Source organism: Mustela nivalis (genome assembly GCF_964662115.1).
Source record: "Mustela nivalis genome assembly, chromosome: 8".
NCBI classification, from domain to species: Eukaryota; Metazoa; Chordata; class Mammalia; order Carnivora; family Mustelidae; genus Mustela; species Mustela nivalis.
In genome coordinates, this window is record NC_139027.1 from 77,869,522 (window position 1) to 77,887,594 (window position 18,073).

At 49.2% G+C, this 18,073-nt stretch overlaps 1 protein-coding gene across 7 annotated transcripts in view; it reads left to right on the top strand.

Annotated features, from left to right (window-relative positions):
* Window positions 1-18,073, top strand: part of PRKCE (protein kinase C epsilon) — a 516,689-nt gene that overhangs the window by 467,033 nt on the left and 31,583 nt on the right. For all 7 annotated transcript variants that reach the window (XM_082746981.1, XM_082746980.1, XM_082746978.1 and 4 more), the window contains one exon: window positions 13,701-13,839. In XM_082746981.1, coding sequence (XP_082603107.1) covers window positions 13,701-13,839 — 139 coding nt within the window. The remainder of the gene's footprint in view (window positions 1-13,700; window positions 13,840-18,073) is intronic.

Sequence of the window (18,073 nt, forward strand, 5' to 3'; positions counted from 1 at the left end):
TGTGTCTATAAGTATTAATTTGTCTCTCTATAATCAACATTATATATGTCCCATATATAATCAAACACATAGATAATGAAGTGTGTGTCACCAAACATGGAGTACAATCCCTTGAACATAGAGCCATGGGTGTACTGGGAGACGTTGAGAGCACACCCTCACAGCACCTGTTCCTGACCTTTTTAGTTGCCACTGGAGTTCAGCTCTCACCGTAGCACTTGCTAAAATAAGTTCTCAAGTCATGATTTATTTCAGAATATAATAATGTAGAGAACTGAACCACCAACAAATTGCACACTTTGGTGTTGAATTTGGCCACTCCACTTGCTTTCTGGCTGAGAACCTTTCAGAGACCTCCTCGCTGTCTCTGGGCAACTGGCTTACCCCACATACTGGCTTCAGTCAGAACCAAGTTGAGATATGTACCCTGTACAGGTAGAAATTGCTACTTGTCGTGCACGCTCATGGTAGCTCCAGAAGAGGAAAACTGAAAATGCTGACTCTGGGGGGTCCACCCTGCCCTGTGTGTATACCACATGCCCTCAGTACCCTTCCATGACCATGACTGTAATGAAAGAGACTATTTGAAAGCCAGATATCACTTTTCCCAAGGCAGAGATAAGTCAGCCTATATCAAGTACCTCCCTCCATCGAACATAACCTACTACTGTTTCATCCACATCTCTGGCCACACAGCCTGCTCTAGTGTGACGATAAATGCAGCTGGTGATTGCCAGCAAAGTCAGGAAATGACGGGCACTCTGAATTTTAGCCGAATGACATCAAGAAAATCCAATCCTATTCCAAGAATGGTCCGAGGGCTAAAGGAAAGGAAGTAGATGACTCAGGCAGTACTCAGAGGCCGGGTAAGCCAACAGCCACTAGAAGGGATATAAGCTCCCTCTAGCCAGGATCTGAGAAGTGGTATTAAAGCTGTGCCCCACCCCCATTCCATCTCCCCCACTAACTCTCCAGAATCTTCTCATCCATCTGTGCAGGCTCCCTGGGGGAAATTACACCTCAAGTCATAATTATGTGCCCACGTTAGCTCAGTGTCACTGCAAGATTTGCAACTAATTCAAAAGACTGAAAGTTTGGGAGAAGGTGGTTTCTAACGGGAAGGAAGCAAAGAAATATCCAGAGCACAGGGACCTCCTCAGATGGAGCAGAAGAAAGGGAGGGTCAGGGAGGGCAGCCAGAAGGCAGAGGAGAGAGAGGCCCAGGGAACTGGACTCTTGTTGAGCTGGGCTCCCACTACATCCACTAGCTGGGAGGAAGAGGAGAAGCCACTAGGTCCTTCCTGGGTGGGAGACTGGACAGTTCCTGGAGACCATGGAGCTCCGCTCTGGTAGGTTTTCTCTGAACGGATCTCCTTCCTGCATGGAGACAGCTGCTGTCTTGTGCGAGGGCACATCTCCCAGCGTCACCGCAGAGTTGCTGCTTTCTTTTCTTTTTTACCCTGAGCAGAATTCTGGAATTTCTTTCCCTTCTTCCCCTTGGTAGATTTGAAGTTTACAGTTCTTTTCTTTACTAAATTTGTTCACTGGGCCAACCCTGGCACATGATACCTTCACTGATCTGGAAAGTAGTCTCTTGAAAGATATAATTAACCATCATCATCATTATTATTTCTAAATTGGAATACCTAAGCATAAAGAGAAAATACCAAATAAACATAAATAAGGGCAAATGCCTTCATCTTAATGAGCTTCAGGTAGATATTTGGGCTTCCTTGGGCTTCCTGAGTTTCCTCTCTGGTTGTCCCATTCAACACTGAGCTTGTGCACAGATCCGCCACAGCCACTCCCTTTGTCCAGTGCAAACCTTCATCTGTCACTACCCAGTTGGCCTGTCCACTTAGATGCCTCCAAATCACCTCAGACGCAGCATGTGCGAGCTAAGGTATCAGTCGATCCCTGCCCTCACGCCAAAGCCAGGACCTCCCTGGCGCATAGCAGCTGCCCAGGAACTATTCATCCGCTGGAGCAGTAGAGGCTGCCCATTTCATAAACTCCACCAGATTTTGTGCTTTCTAATAACAAAAAGGAGGTTCTCCTTCACCTGCCTCCTGCTCATGGACTTGTATACTCTCCCCCTCCACTGGCTGCAGGCCTGAGCCCCGGACAAATGTGTGGGTGTGAGCAGAAGCCTCTAGCAGTCCTCGGGGGCATGTGTGCACGCGTACACACGCGCGCACTCACATCTCTGATCAGCTGAAGAGCACCACACGGCCTTAAAGCAAATACCTTCTAAGGCCAAATTAAACAAATTCAAATGTGAGACTCCTTTTTTTAGAAATAATAAAATCTGTTTTCTGTCCCTTTAGAGGTCAGTCCATTTTCAGCTCCCTGGCCTCGCTTGAGGCCTCCCATGTCCTCCAAGTAACTCGGGTGACCCTCACTTTGCAGGAAGACGTGCTTTCCCTACATCTCCCTCAACTTGTCCAGTTACATTTGTGTTTCCTCAGCTCTTTATCTGGGCGGAGGTGACCCACGAGGTGCCGACCCCTCTTCTAGCACGTGGCCCCTTGAACAGCTAGACGAGGAAGACCTACACTCACTGGATGGGGCAGCATCTGGCGCTGACCTTGAAGAGTGATGTTCTGGTCCCCTGTCTGGGAATTCTGGGCATGAGGAGCTGTAGTCCACTTCCGCCAGACTCCAGGCACACCCCCAGGAAGGTTACTGTTGGTCCTTTAGCTGGAGTGGCCCTTTTTGTCATGAATGCTGGCTAGATTTTGAGCTGCAAATTGCTGGGGCCAAGAAGAAGGCAGGACTGGCAGCCCTGGCCTTGTATGGGCAGTATGGGTATCCTGTTCACCCCTCTAGTGTAGAATTTACCATCCCAAGCCTTCTGGCCTCTCCCTCCAGAACCCTCCTTGAGGACAGGGACTGTGTCCTCTCCCCAGTATCCTCAAGGCCCACCACAAAAAGCAGGCTCTGAGCGGCAACCCTAAGTACCGTGGAACATGACAACCAGGGCCAACAAGGCAATGGAGGCATGAGGATTTGTAATCATGCCATTAGCTGGACCATCACTGGAGTGGACTGAATACAGATCCGTCTCCTTGGGACTCTCAACCAACAGTGAGTGCAGGCACTTTGCAGGGCTCTGGGGACCGTGCTGGGAACATGAAGATGCAGTCGCTGTTCCCATGGAGCTCCTGTGGGGGAAACCATTTACTTAAGGAAATAAACAAGCAGAGTCCTTACAGGTTGTTGTCGTTGTTATGGAGGAAATGACTGAGGTGACTGAGATTCAGGGAAGGGTCAGGAGTAGGGGGTGGCAAGTGGCAGTGGGCCGCTTTAGGCAGGGTGACCACTGAGAGGCCTCCCTGAGGAAGAGAGGTTGAGGCATGGACCTTAATGACAAGGATTCTGTTCTCCAGGGAGAGGGAACAGCCATGCGGCAAAGGTCTCAAGGCAGGAAAGTGCTATCAGAGATCCCTGACCCTGTGGCTCGAAAGACGGGGAGGTGGTGGCAAAAGGAGGACCAGCTCCAGAGCCCGAGCACGATTCTTGGGCCTCCGCTCTGACTGCCATGGAAGCTGCTGGGATGAGCGGAGGGGGTTCTTCCAGAATATAACAGGAGAAGGGACTGAAGGGTAGAGGAGAAGGCCAGATTTCGCTGCCTTTGGTACCTTGACCTTGGTTTTAACAGTTTCTAATAATGTGTTTTAATAGTTCCATATGGTATCTGAAAGCAGTTATTCGGATCGCCTAACTGCCTGGGGCCATGATTTCCAAATTCCCCTGCCTGCTCCCTGATTTTCCCATCCTTTGACCAGTGGGTATTGAGGTGCTAGGAAGGATCAGGCACTGGGGGGGGGGGGGACTTCCAGGCCCTGCCTTCACGGGTGTCCATTATGGAAGACAGACCCTCCTAGTGGGGCCTGTGCCAGGACATCGAAGCAGGAGACAGCCTCACACACTTGGGAAGCACCCAAGGCCCCCAGGCCCAGGTGTGGATTAAGAGGGGGTGTGATGAGGGAAAAGCTAGTGGAGACCCTAGAGCACCTCGCAGAGCACAGCAGGAAGCGTGTTCGCGGGGTGCCCCTGAAGAATGCGAGCAGAAGAAGAGCATCGTCTGATCTACGTTTTGTATGGAAAGGCCTGTTGGCAAAGGTTTGCTCTGGAGTGGAAAGGGAAATATTTGGTGTGCAGCGGCCAGGACTACAAGTTCAGACTTCACGAGCTCCAGCTGCCTTCGCTTCCCAGGATCTCAGACGAGAAGGGTCCTTGGGGATTAGCTCATCCAGCCGTCTTTTCTCATATTTGAGGACAGCGAGCTCAGAGAAGTGACTTGCTTGAAGTCGTCACTGTCCTTGGGCCAGTCTGTATACCGACCGAGCCCCAAAGAGCCATTTCTAAGTGCAGGTTGATGGACGGCGTGGAAAGGAATTGGGGGAAGGGAGCATCTCAGTATAAATGTCATGTTGGTCAGAGGAGCCAGTCCCAGGTCAAGGCCTATTTCCCGTTAGTGGAGGTCAGGATATGTATCTGTGCGTGTATCAAGCATAAGAATTTGCTTTCACTACTGTGGACTTAAAAAAAAAAAAGTAATTAGATATAATCTCACAGTCAGATAAATTATTCTGCAGGGATTCCAAGTCTTAATGTCCAGGTACAGCCCCAGGCTGTTTCTTTTGGCTGTGAAAGGGGTACCATTTCACACCTTGGGTTTTCCAGCTATCAGTGTGGTAGCTGGAGGGCTGCTGTGTTCAGACTGGGATCCTCAGTTTGGTCAAAATAGCACTGCGTGGCTTATCAGTTACATCTTCTAACTACCTTGACATGAGTCCAAAACAGCTGTCACCCCAACAGCAACAACCGTGCTCTCCATCCCACAGGAGGTTAAGAGTGTAGATACAATCTTTTTTTTCCCCCTCCTCAAGCAACCTAGCTAAGTGGTTCAGAGCCTGGGTTGATGTCGGGCGAAGCAACTCTGCCACTCGCCACCTGTGTATCCAGGGCCAGGGGCATAGCCCCTCGGATCCTTCTTCCTCATCTTTACAACAGAGGCGGTGATAGTCCTAAGGTGTCCCCAGGCTGTTGGTGAGATTCAATGAGATAATGCATTTAAAGACTTATACGGAGCCAGCCTACAAAAGCATGTGGGGAAAAAACCAAAATGGTAGTGAACTATTCTGTCCTAAATGATTGAGCTTTTCCTTTGAAAAGACTCCGAGATTTCCCTGCAGACTGGCCCAGAGTGAAACATTACCACTGACGCTCAGGTATATCAGCGTGGCAATGGAGAATTTTGAAATCTTGGCTCTGAAGCAAACGACGTCTCTCCATTTGACAGAGCGGCATGAGGACACCTTTCTTGAGCTTTGTGCCTGTGGTGGCCCTGGGGTGATGTGGCGTTCCCGCGAGTACGAAGGGGTAGCCGCCCCAGAGGGAGTGAGGAGGAAGGACAGCAGCCGGTCACCGACGTTTGCCCCACTGCCAAGGGGAGTGTGCTATATTGAAGGGGAAAAATTGTCTTCTCGGGAATGTGTGGTTCAGTCTATGAAAGCAACATCTGCCCCAAGAGCCTGTGTTCCCATCTGATTAACCACAGTCATGTGCTAGCCTCCATTCTTTGTCCAAAAACAAGCAGAGTTTCTTCATAACCTCCCCCCCGAGGGCCTGCTCTCTGGTGATCCAAATACTTGGCATCCTGAGAAGTAATCTTTCTAATCTCTTATCTTCAAGTGAATGGAAGAATGTGCTGTCGTTTGCGTGGCGTGGCGTTGGGGCCTGAGTTTGGGGGAATTAGCATGCCGGAGGGATATACCATTGAGCGTACCAGGGAAATGAGGGCATTAAAAATGGAGAGGCAGAGTGAAGAAGACAGGGACATATGGGTCTTTTCCTTTGGAGTGTGTTTTCAAGTCAAGCATAAAACCATTTTTTTTTCCATTGTTTCTTATCTGCGAAGGTTCCCCGGGGTGCCAACCCTTTGCTAAATGCTAGTGGTTTCCAGAAGAATTTTCTGGCCCTTATTCTTGGCGAATCTACCAAATTGGGAAAATACAATTTCACAAGTTGGAGAGGATTTTTTAAGCTAAGATAGCTGAGGGGCTGAGGAGCCCAGGACTCTGCCCAGCGTCTGCTGTTCGCTGCGTGCCCTTGCTTTCTCCCCTGGGGCACTCGTGTTCCCCTGGGTTCGAGATATCATTCCCGGGGCCCAGGGGAAAGGAGCCCGTGATTGTTCTCCCTGGGCTGGCCTAGACGTTGCAGTCTCGTTCTGTCTCTCAAGTATCCTTGGACGCTTTCGCCCCTGTGTGGTAGTTACATACGCTCTGTGGTCTTCATCCCATGGATTCTGTCTCTGTGGTTTATACACACTAGGAAGGGATAAGTATTTCTCCATTATTAAAGAGTTTTTAGGGGCCTACTGACCTGCCCCCACAGGGTACGTGCATTTTTAAGAAATGACTGTCAGAGATGCTTGGAGACTCTCAGAGACTATTAGTTACTCCTGGAGTAACTAGCATACGTCAGGCAGGCACTATGCTAGAACTGTCACATGGATTACTTCATTAGTGATGGCAATATTATCTCCATTTTACAGATAAGGAAACTGAGTCCCAAACATATTTGGGGTTTTCTTGACTGTCTTTTGAGTTTCTGGAAGTGATCTGTATTCCCACCTCAAGGGAGCCTTTGTTATATCATTGTGCCCCTAAATCACACCTTCCCTGACTGTGACCTCTGGGCCTCTGTATTCCCCCTTCTCACCGTGAAACCTGCCTTTTATAAGCACAAAGGAATTTGGGTCCCATCAGGAGCTAGAGATTTCCAGCTCGTGGATCTTACATTTGATCTGAAAGATGGTCTGTTGTGTGGAGTTAGCCCAGTACTGCCTCTTACCAGCCATGCAAGGGTGGGTGAGACGCTTACCTTTCCTGAGCCTTGATTTCCTGAGATGGTGAAAAAGGTGGGTTGATGGTACCAAACACCAGCAGGGCTGTTGTGTTCAGGCTTCCTGTCTGTCAGGATAAGATGGCAGAGGACACTCCAGACAGATGTACCCTTTCCTGGTAGCCTTGCTCTCAAACCCCTATTCAGCTTAATGACCAGGGCCAGACTGTCTTGGAGCCTTGATCACTATTTAAGACTCAGAGCAGTAGTTGCCCACCAGCGGTCTTTCAGGGGACGTTTAACAATGTCTAGAGCCATTTGGGGTTGTCACACTGGGGCAGTGGGGGGTGTTGATAATAGCATCTTATGTGTATAAGTCAGCATTGCTACTAAACGTCCCACAGTGCCCAGGACAGCCCCCCATGACAAGGAATTAGCTAGCTGCAAATGTCAGTCTGGCTCCAAGGTTGAGAAACCCGGGACTAGAGGGGCACTGCAGAGCCTGCTCCTTACCATCTTCCCCATAGCTCACTGGGACCTCTGGAAGCTGGGGAGAAAGGGAGTTTCCATGGAAGTTCTCCCAAGTTTTTACTTACCCAGTAAGGTAGCCTTCAGTCAGGTTCCAAGTGACAGGGGTTATGATAAAGACATTCTGCCTGGGAAAATGCCTTTGTCATAATCAGAGACCCCCCAAAATCTGAGACTACTAAATATGCTCACTATCATCATTGTTACTCAGCCTTGTTCTTAAGGTTCTAACATAATCAGGCAAAGTAAATAAGTTACAAATGCAAACCCTGAAAGGGAGAGAGTAAAAATGATCACCAGTCACAAATGATTTGGAAAATCAACTGGAAAACACCTTTGCAAAAATAAAGAACATGCATGTAGTGGCAGGGCATAAAACAGTAAGTAGAAATTAGTGACTAACATACACATGCAACCAGAGTAAGGATATGATGGAAAAGAAGATCCCCACTTACAACAGGAATTTAGAATATAAAATAACAACTTGGACTCCCCAGGAGTAGACTCAGCTGCGATTATCATATAAGCCCCAGACAACAGTGCTTTTTTTTTTTTTTTTTAAGAATTTTTATTTATCTATTTGACAGACAGAGATCACAAGTAGGCAGAAAGGCAGGCAGAGAGAGGAAGGGAAGCAGGCTCCCCGCTGAGGAGAGAGCCTGACGCGGGGCTCGATCCCAGGACCCCAAGATCGAGCCGAAGGCAGCGGCCCAACCCACTGAGCCACCCAGGCGCCCCGACAACAGTGCTTTAAATAAGATACAAGTTTATTTCTTTTTCATAAGAGTGTTATCTGGAGATAAGAAGCTGGGTGACCATTTCTGGGGCTTGGTCCTTTTCTTTATTGCTGAAGGTGACTACGAGGCCTCCAGGCATTATATCCTCATTCAGGCAATGGGTAGAAGGAAAGAGAAGATAAGCCTCTTTCTTTTAAGGCCTCATACAGTTGACTGGCTAGAACTTAGTTATGTAACCACACACAGCTCTAAGGAAGGCTTTGAATTCCAGTTTAGCTACACCACTGTGTGCAGGGCTTAAAACACCAACAGCAGCAACAGTGTTCTCTTGCTAAGGAAGAAAATGAAAATGGGTATTGGACCGACCAGCAGGCTCCCATTAAATATAACAAGAAATGCACAAGATCTATAGGAGAGAACCTTAAAAATGCTCCTAAAGGACACAGACAAGGCTTGAATGAATAGAAAGACAAACAATGTTATTGGATAGGAAGACTCAACATCATAAAAATTTCAATTCTCGCTGAGTTAATTTATAACTTTAGACATGTTCCCAATAAAAACATCACCAGGATTTTTTAAAAACAAGACAGATGATTGTAAAGTTCATATGGAAAAGTAAACAAGCAAGAGTAGCCAGGAAATTTTGAAAAAGAAGAGGGGGACCAGCCCGACTGGATGTTAAAATGCATCATAAACCTACAGTAATTTCGAAAGTGTGTTATAGGTCAGCATCATTGAATCAGGAGTACAGAAGTAAGTCCAAATCCTTATGGGGAGCTGGGACCAGTATTTGAAAAAGGTGATGTTTCAGTCAAGGAAGAAAAGATGAACTATCCATCTTATGGGTTTGGAAACAAATCCTACTTCACACCTTTCATCAGGCTGAATGCCAAATACATCAATACGTTTATAAAATGAAAGCCATGGAAGTACGAGGGGAGACGTTGGGAGAATGCTTTTATAACTTTGAAATAGGTAAAGCCTTTCAAATTAAGGCATAAAATCCAAAAAACATACAATAAACCACCATAAGCAATGTCAAAAATTAAACTGGGACAAGAATTTGCAATTCTTATACCACTCAAAGTCTATTTCCTAATATAGAAAAATCTCCTTAAAAAGACGAGAAACAAATTCCATAAAGGAAAAATGGCAGTAGTACACACACACACACACAGATATCTTTTAAATATATGAAAAAATGCTCAAGAGAAACTTGAGAATATACCAAGATAGGGGCTCCTGGGTGGCTTGTCAGTTGAGCATCTGACTTGGGCTCAGGTCATGGTCTCAGGGTCCTGGGATGGAGCCCCTCATGGGGTCACCCACTCAGCAGGGAGTCTGCTTCTCCCCTGCCCTTTGCCACTCTGCCCACATGTGCTTTCTCAAATGAATAAAATCTTGAAAAAAAAAATACATATATATACATATATATACTGAGATACTGCATTCCACTATCAAACTACCAGAAACTCAATCATGTACCATGTCAGGAAGGAGGCACTATCGGTACTGCTGACAGAAGTGTAAATCCTTCAGCTCTGAGGAGGGCAGTTTGGCAACATCCCTCAAACTCCACGATCCTTTTCTAGCGTATTCAGACATTTCTTTTCTAGAAAATCTGTACAATTACCTTCATATGTTTATAAGCTTATTCACAGCAGCACTGCTCTTAATAGCACAAGATCGGAGGCAGGCTAAATGTCCTCTAGGAAATGTGACAGAGTGTTGTACAGCCATAATAAAGAATTAGGAGCCTCTTTATGTGCCAAGACAGATCTCCAATATGTATTAAGCGGAAGAGATAAGGTGCAAAAGATCACATGTAGTCAGGTCCCAGTTCGTTAAAAGAGGGGACATAAATATATAGTCACACATGCTTGTTTATGCAGAAAGTATGACAAAAGGAATGAACAAGGAATGAACAAAATGCAGTTGCTTATGGTGGGGGGGAAGTAGTATCTGGAGAACAAGTATAGGAGGAAGAATTTTTACTGTTTGTCCTTTTATACTCTGAGTTTTAGAACACATGAAGGTATTGTCTACTGAAAAGAATTGATTGAAGCTATTTAATAAGTAAAAGCTCATCGTATTGACTCCTATAGAGGGGAAAGGATTTTGCTGTATTTTTTCCACTATTAACAAAAATGACCCCATTCCTTAAAAAAATGTCCCGGTCCTCAAAAGTACCCTGTCCTTGTATTTGAGGACTGATGGGGATTAATATCTAGGCAGAAGTCCCTCTTTGCAAAGCTATCAGTCCACAAGTTTGATGAGTACTTACTTCGTGCCTGGCTGCTGACTTGAGCACCAGGGGAACACTCATGAAGGAGAAAAGCCTACACAACCTGTCCAGCCAGCTGGGCGTCGACCCGGCAAGGCTGAGAAATGATTGTCCCTGACCTTCTCGGGGAAGATTTAGAGACCCCTCGTGAACAGGCAGCACTAAAACTCAGCAGGTGGGGGATCCTGCAGAAGGAACGGGAGGTCGAAAGTCGGAGGTCACCAGGCAGCAGTGCCGCTAAGGGGGAGGGAGAGAAAAACCGAGAGGGGTCGCCCTCAGCCAGCTGGGCAGCAAGCAGAATTTCAGGGACTCCACCCTTCAGCAGCCCGCCCTTGACCCCCAAGCCCCTTGTAAGGAAGGGTGGATGTCCTCTCTCTTTTCCTCGGCCACAGCAAGCGTGGCCCTGGGCGGCCTCGGCTCTCTCCTCCACTGAAAGTCGGACTCAGGAACTCACCGAGACAGACAGGTTTGTTCCTGGCCATGAGGGTTATTTTTCTTTTTAATGAGACTGAAGACTCCAGGAGGAATCAAGTTTTAATCGTGGCATTTCTGGTCCCCGGGGGACTTTCCAACTGAACTCATCTTCCCTGTCACCAAGGAAAGGAACATAAGTCACTGTCTCTTTCACGGGGCTTGGTTTTGTGTGGGGAGGCCGAGCTTCAGAGAAACACAAGGGAAATTTGAGGAGGTGAGTCGTGCCAGGATTTCTGGCATCCATGGCAGAACTGTGTGAAGACACGCTTTGGCCTGAGGCCTCCCTTCCCCACAGCAGAGGGGCAGCTGCCTGTGTGCTTCCTGCAGAACATCGTTGGCCCTCGTGGGCCCCCCGCCCTTCAGCGTGGGGCAGCTTCTTCTCTCAGGGAGCAGAGGGGACAGGCAGCAAGGGCATGGTGTGTGCCCAGGCCTAAGGAGGGGAAGGCAAAGAGCAGAAGATGGGGAGAATAAGATGTTTCGCCTTCTCCTGCCCTGAGTGGGAACCGTGAGCTGAACGAAATGCTGAGTGGAGCTTTTGGATGGGCAGAGCTGAGGCTGGCTTGGAATCTTACAAACCTACTCCATTCATACAAAGCAGAAATGCGCCTTTCGGACAGGACTTTGAAGAAGGGAGCTTTGAGAGGTCATGCATGGGCTCGTTTCTCAAATTGGGGTTGGTGGCTCATACTGGAAAAAGTCCACCAACACAAAGGCAGGAAACTGAAGGAGTGTAGTGCACAGAGGCGGGAACACCAGCCTTTGGAGCTAGAGGGGACCAAGTTCAAGTCCCAGTGAAGTCAACCTGCTCGTCACCTTTCAGAAGTCACTTAACCTTCTTCCGGCTTCCATCTACTTGCTGCTGCCACAATCAGAGCAAAGCACGCTCTTCTGAACCTTCACTGTTGTTCAGGTCATGAATGTGGTTTGTAGCCCACAGAGGTGCTTTCCACACGTTTGTTATTGCTGTTCCTAATACACATGTTGCCATGGCAATCATCGTGCGTGTGGGCCGGGCAGCCCTAGATTAGGGAGCATGAAGGGGTTGTAATTTAGCAGGGCACACAGGTTCACTTCTCAATGACACCCACATTTGCAGGTGGACAGACAGAACCCCCGGTTCCCTCTAACTCAGTCTCCTCGCAAAGGAAGTGGGTATAACTCTATAAAGGCCTGCTACTTCCACATACTTAATCTCAACCCTTCAAACAAGCAGGAATGGGTCATCCTAATTCAATGGTCGAGGTAACGGACCAGCAAGGGGGCTTCACCAGGGCCATGCCCCCCTAGGGATTAAACCCAAGGCCTCCCGTGCCCAAGTCCATGTTCTTCTCCCTTCCCTCCCACCCCAGCCAGAGCTGAGCCTTGACCACACACCGTGGCCAGCGGGGGAGGCTGGGGACCCTGGTCCCAGGGGCTCAGCTTGGTTGGGCTCACTGTTCTTTCTGTAGTTCACAAGTATCTGCTTAGACCAGCATATTTTATGAGCTTTCTCTTTTCTCAAGAAGTCCCAGCTGTAAGCGGAAACAAGGCCTCGGGTGCAAAGCAGGGAGGCCCTGAAGTGCTTCCTGCCCCACCTTTGCACTCAGGCCTGGATTCCTGATGGTGGCTGGAGTTCAAGTCCAGACGCCAGCAAGCTTGTGAGAAAGGCCCCTCTTGCTCTAGGTGCAGGGTAATGGGCCTTCTTTGCAAGACCCTCCCACCCCACCACAGCCCAGCGTGGCCGCTGAGGGACGGCCGTGATGGGGGCCTCCCTCTGACAATCTAGGTCCTTCTATGAGACAGGTGTGGGGGTTGCAGATTTGGTTGGTAGAGGGGGTTCCAACCCAGAACTTCAAATTTTATACAAGATCTTACATGGAACCCCAAACTGTAAAGCAAGAGAGCTGCTCTGGCTGAAACCAGGATCCTATCCCCCACCCTGCCTGCCCCTCGTCCCCCATGGTGCTCACTCGCTGCACAGAACCGCCTGGGCTCTGTAGGGCCTGGTTGTCTCCACCAGCGTGTCCTCCCTCCTGTGCCCAGACCCTTCTGCCCTCTGCCTGCTTGCCCTGTGAAGATTGATCTTGCACACAGCCTGTGCTGCCCATGCTCATACAGGCAGGTCTCTCCTTGTCCTCAGCATGAATTTCAAACTCCTCTTGCATTCTATCCTTTTGGGTTGGTCAGCATGCCTGTCTTTCCCCACCATCCACCAGGGTCCTTCACTGCCTTTGGCACCCACAGTGTGCGCTTTCCCTTCCCTCCCACCTTTTCCTGTCATGCTCTTTTTAAACCTAACCCTCTCTCCAAGCTTCTCTTGAGAATCACGTTGTCCTCATAACCCTCCCAGCGTTATGTCCTCATAACCCTCCCGCATGACACGAGAGCTCACAGAGTCAGCGCTCTGTAGGGTAGCATCTGATTCTGACGTGGTTTTAGCAGGGTCATGGATGTTAGCATGCATCACTCTTGTCCCTCCAGCTTTCCCTATGGTTCATTCAGGAAAAAAGGGGGATGACTTACTTCTTCCTCTCATATCAAACTCTAAATATATGGATTTCAGCACATAGTAGGGCTTCATCAAATAACTACTGATTTTATTAAACCACAGCAGTCTTGAGACATTCCTGGTGTTACTGAAGCCCCCACCTTGGGGAGCACAGAGGCACCTCTGGGGGTTGGCCGGTGTGGGTGAGAGCCCTGGACTGAGGTGGGGGCCAGCAGATCAAGCTTCCTCAAAGGCTTTCCTCCCTGAAGCAGATTTCCCTGAGATGTGCACATCTCTCCCACCTTAGAAAGACCCTATTGGAATGGCTGAGGCATTAATTCTGAGCCATCTCTCAGGGATTTGAAACTGGACAACATCCTTCTGGATGCAGAAGGCCACTGCAAGCTGGCTGACTTTGGGATGTGCAAGGAAGGGATTCTGAACGGCGTCACAACCACCACATTCTGCGGAACTCCTGACTACATCGCGCCCGAGGTAAGACGGTGCACAGAGGGCCACCTTCTTCTGCCAGGTCTGGGCCAGGGCTGTGACCTCATTTGCACTGAGGTCACCTAGCGGTGCTGGGGGAAAGCGCTAGAAAACCAGGAGAGATTCTAAGGGAGGAGAGAGAAGAAGAAGGGTAGAAGGCTTACCAATTTCTCCATAAGGAAATGGTAGTGATGGAGGAGATAAGGGGCCAACAGTGAGCAATGGGCCATTCCCCATGCCAGGGCAGAGCCTCGCTGGGCCTCACCCTTTCATCTCAGTCCAGAACTACCAACGAGCTAGGACCAAGAGAACTTTGTAGACTTGTATCATCGTCTTCACTTCTTAATAACCAGAATAAAGGAGCGCCATCAATAAAGGTGGCAATTAGCTTCATCAGCAGTAACGTACCTACAGTAAACCTTAGATTTATTTGCCATTTCTAGTGTAGGGGTTCTGCATGGCCCGTGCCCAGGGTCAAGCAGGAAGAGTAAAGCGTGCTTCATTGTAAATGTAGATCAGAGAAGTTCTCTGGGAACCTGACTGACGGACTGCCTTTGGGAAGTTGTTTGCACATGTTGTTCATCATATGGTGCTTACTGGACTTGAGTTTCTCAAGCCAGTCTTGCCAAGGCTGAGAGATACCTAGTGCAGTACGATTCAGATTTAAGACGAAGTGTCTCGTAGCTGCTCAATAAAAATGGCCTCAAGGGTTCTGACCATGTAAGATGGGAAGGAGAAACCAGCCCCCCAGGAAGCACTGCCCATGGTGCACAGGTGCTCGTTGCCCATTCCGGCTGCGTTCCCTTTCCGTGGGCATTGTGTGAGCACCTGCTAGATGCAAAGCATTGTGGGAAGGAAGAATCGACCCAGCACTCCTCACTCTCCTAAAACAACTTCTGGTCTAGAGGCAGTGGCCTCTATGTTAGTGGCTAATTAAGCAGAATAAACAGATGCAAGAGACAAGATGATATCCTCAGGGATAAGGGAAGGCTTCTTGGGACACCTGGTAGATGAACTAAGTTGTGGAGAATCAACAGGATTTCCTTTGGTGGTGGCTGTGGAAAGCATTCCTGAAAACAGCCAGGGGGGTTGGGGTGGGGGCGGGGCAGCCCAGGAGGTTCCATATTCCTGGGCTCTGAATCCTTCAGGGCAGGGGCTGTGGTTCCTGCATACTCCCAGAATCCAGTATACAGACCAGGTTCTTAGTTACGGTTGGTTGAGTGAGTAAATGAATGTGAACTTGAGACACTCCATTGTGAACAAAGACAAAGGGATGAGAATATTCTTGGCCTTCATTCAGGAGAGGAAAAGAGTATAGCTAGAACACCGGCATTCTTCATGCTCATAGTCAGGAATGAAATTAGGAAAGAGGACCAAGGGAAGTGGCCGTGATCCTAGAGGATCTGTAGACCCACTAAGAGTTTTCCAGGAGAGGGTGTCCGGGTCTGTCAGACCTGTCCCAGGAAGAAGACAGGCAACAGCAGTCTGCCTCAGAAGGCAGAGAGTACGGAAGGGACAGTCAAGAGACTTCACAGACCAGACAAGACATGGGCTCAAGGGGACTGGTGAGGACGATCAGTAATAGTTGAGCTCCCTTTAGAACATTTTAACCTTCTAAGAGATCTGAAAGCAGAGATTTCAATCAGTCTTCCTTAGCAGGAACACTAGGAATTTAATCTTCCAGGAGAAATCAGTGAAAGCAAGGGCCCTCAGTTGGGACCTGCATTTTTACCGTCTTCCTCATCATTCCGTCTCAGCAGAATGCCTGGTTCCAGTCCTCTGTCAGCTGATGCCAGAGTCAAAGGGTTAACAGGCCAGAGGAGTAGTTAAGGACCCAGCCCAAGACAAAACCATCACTTCACGATGAACCTAACATCCACCCAGCTCTCACGGCAGGCAGTCCATTGACAGGAGTCACAGCGAGAAGCACTGACCTCTCTGTTTATAGTGAGGTGCAGATGCCCTTCCTTCCCATTCCTTCCTCATGCCCATGGTGCACAGTCACCACCACCTGTGAATGGCGGGCAGTCCTGGTCTTCCCGCAGGCAAATTAGAGCTGATCAAGATATTGCTACTTATAGCCAGGGCTACTGGGGAGATGAAATGCAATCAATGCCTCCCAATGGGTCCAGCACAGTGCCTGGCCTGCAGTGAGCACTGGGTCATTATCTTCACTGTTGCTGGTTTGGAGGTTAGGGGGGTGGGTAAGGTGGGAAAAGCACAGTCCTGAGAGTTGAGAGTCCAGGCTAGACTGGACCAATGATGCCCCCAGGCGACCTTGACCAAGTCGCCAAGTGTTTTAGACCCTCTGCTTCCTCATCTTCCAAATGAGAAGAGCACTTCCTGCCCTACCTACCTCAGCAAGCTGTTTTGAGAGTCTAATGAGATTAGAGCATGGAAATGCTTGAGAAACCATAAGCCTCTATTCAGATAGGAGGGGCCATGAGGGGCCTGTTAACCCTAAAACCACAGCCAGCTAATGAGGCTCTAGCTGTTGCCCAATGCTTCTCTTCCCACTACGCCCCCTTGGCTAGCGTCCACTGCACCCACTCTCCACACGCCCCACGCCTGCTCCCTGGGAAATGGCAGCCAGCCCTGGGTATGGCTAGCACCCTTAGGCCCGATGCTTGCCTTCCTCCCTCAGCTCTGCGCCACTGAAGGGGGTAACCACCGCACCCATGCCCTCCCATGGCGTGTGAAGCCTTGCCCTTCTCACAGCTCCACGCTGACGAGCCGGTTGAGAAGCAGAAAATTAGGGCCAAGCCCCAAAGGAATTTTATGAAAGAGGCCGCCCCAAATGGGAAGGCTCTGGAGTGGGCCTGGGGACGGGTGGGCAGGGCTGCTCTGTGGTTTCTGCAGAGCCATCCCATCTAAGCACACACAGGCCACATGGAGGTCATCCCCCCCGCCACCCCCTGCCACCTGTGGAGGTACAAGACCCAGATCTGCCACCTCCTGGAGGCTGGAGGGCGGCCACCCACATTCCTAGCCATCTGAACCCAGGAGAGAAGGGCGCATGCCCAGTGAGACTCACACAGTAGACATACATGGCTGCCAGTCTCCTGAGTGCTGGAATTGGCCTGGTCGTACTAGGGGGCTCGGAAGCATGCTGGAGCCCCCCACCCTCGCTGGCTTAGAGATGCCCAGGGGAAATAACTGACCATGAGAAAATAACTAAAATCACAGTAGTATGTGAAAGTGCCTGCAGTTCTTAGGGACAAGACAGGGTCTTAGGATGTCAGAAGATGCTAGAAAGCTGGGGGCAATCGGGAGAGTTTTCTGGAGGAGATGGGTGATAACCATGGCCTTGAAACCAGCAGGGCCATAGTGAGCCAGGTGGGGGCCCTTGATCTCTCATGATTCAAGGAGCTACTGACTTTGGCTTTGGCTTTGGAACAGAGCAGCATTACTGGCTTCTCAGGACAGCAGAGCCTATAGCTCTGACCTTACAGATACCATGTGTTGACTGCTGGGCTGAAAGACCCAAGATTCTCACCAGATCGCCAGCCCCCAAGAATTCAAAGTTGGCTGCATTTACTTACATTTCTTTTCATTCTGAATTCAAAGGATTCCTAAAATGCATGTTTTTACTGTTTTCAAAATGGTTCCACTGAATCCCAAGCAATCTGTAGTCTTTAGTCTCCAAAGGGTGTTCTGGGGAGACCAGGGAAGGCCCCAGTACTCCCGTCCAGCCGCCTCTTCCCCCACCATCCTGGAATTCGAGGACCGAGCTGCAGCCTCTTTCCAGACAGGCTACCTGAGAAGTTGCTCACCTGAGGAGAAGTTACCCGCCCAAGGTGTCCGTGGAAGTCACTGTGTGTGGCCATTGCCATTTTGGGGGAGGTCCTGGATGGACACCCCTTTAGGACATGCAGCCCAGCCATGCTAGTACTCTGTCATCTTCACTTTTTGGAATTCTTCATAGAATTACAGAGCAGAGAGCAACCCAGAGCAGCCCTCTCTTCTGTGTTTGTGCACAGCTCCATGCCTAATCTGGCTCTGATGGGAGGACAAAATCATTATAGGACGGGGACCTCACTTCACAAACCCTTCCTAGCAACAGGGGCAGCTCAGTGTTTATTTCTACCCTGAGCCACACCTGTCTCCTTGACCTGCTGCATACTCTCTAGACGTGGAGACCAAACCGAACGGAAGAAAACTTGGATTTCATACCAACTTCCAATTACATGGAGTTTTGTATTATGTAATAGGCTTTCAAAATCTTCTGCCTTAATTAACC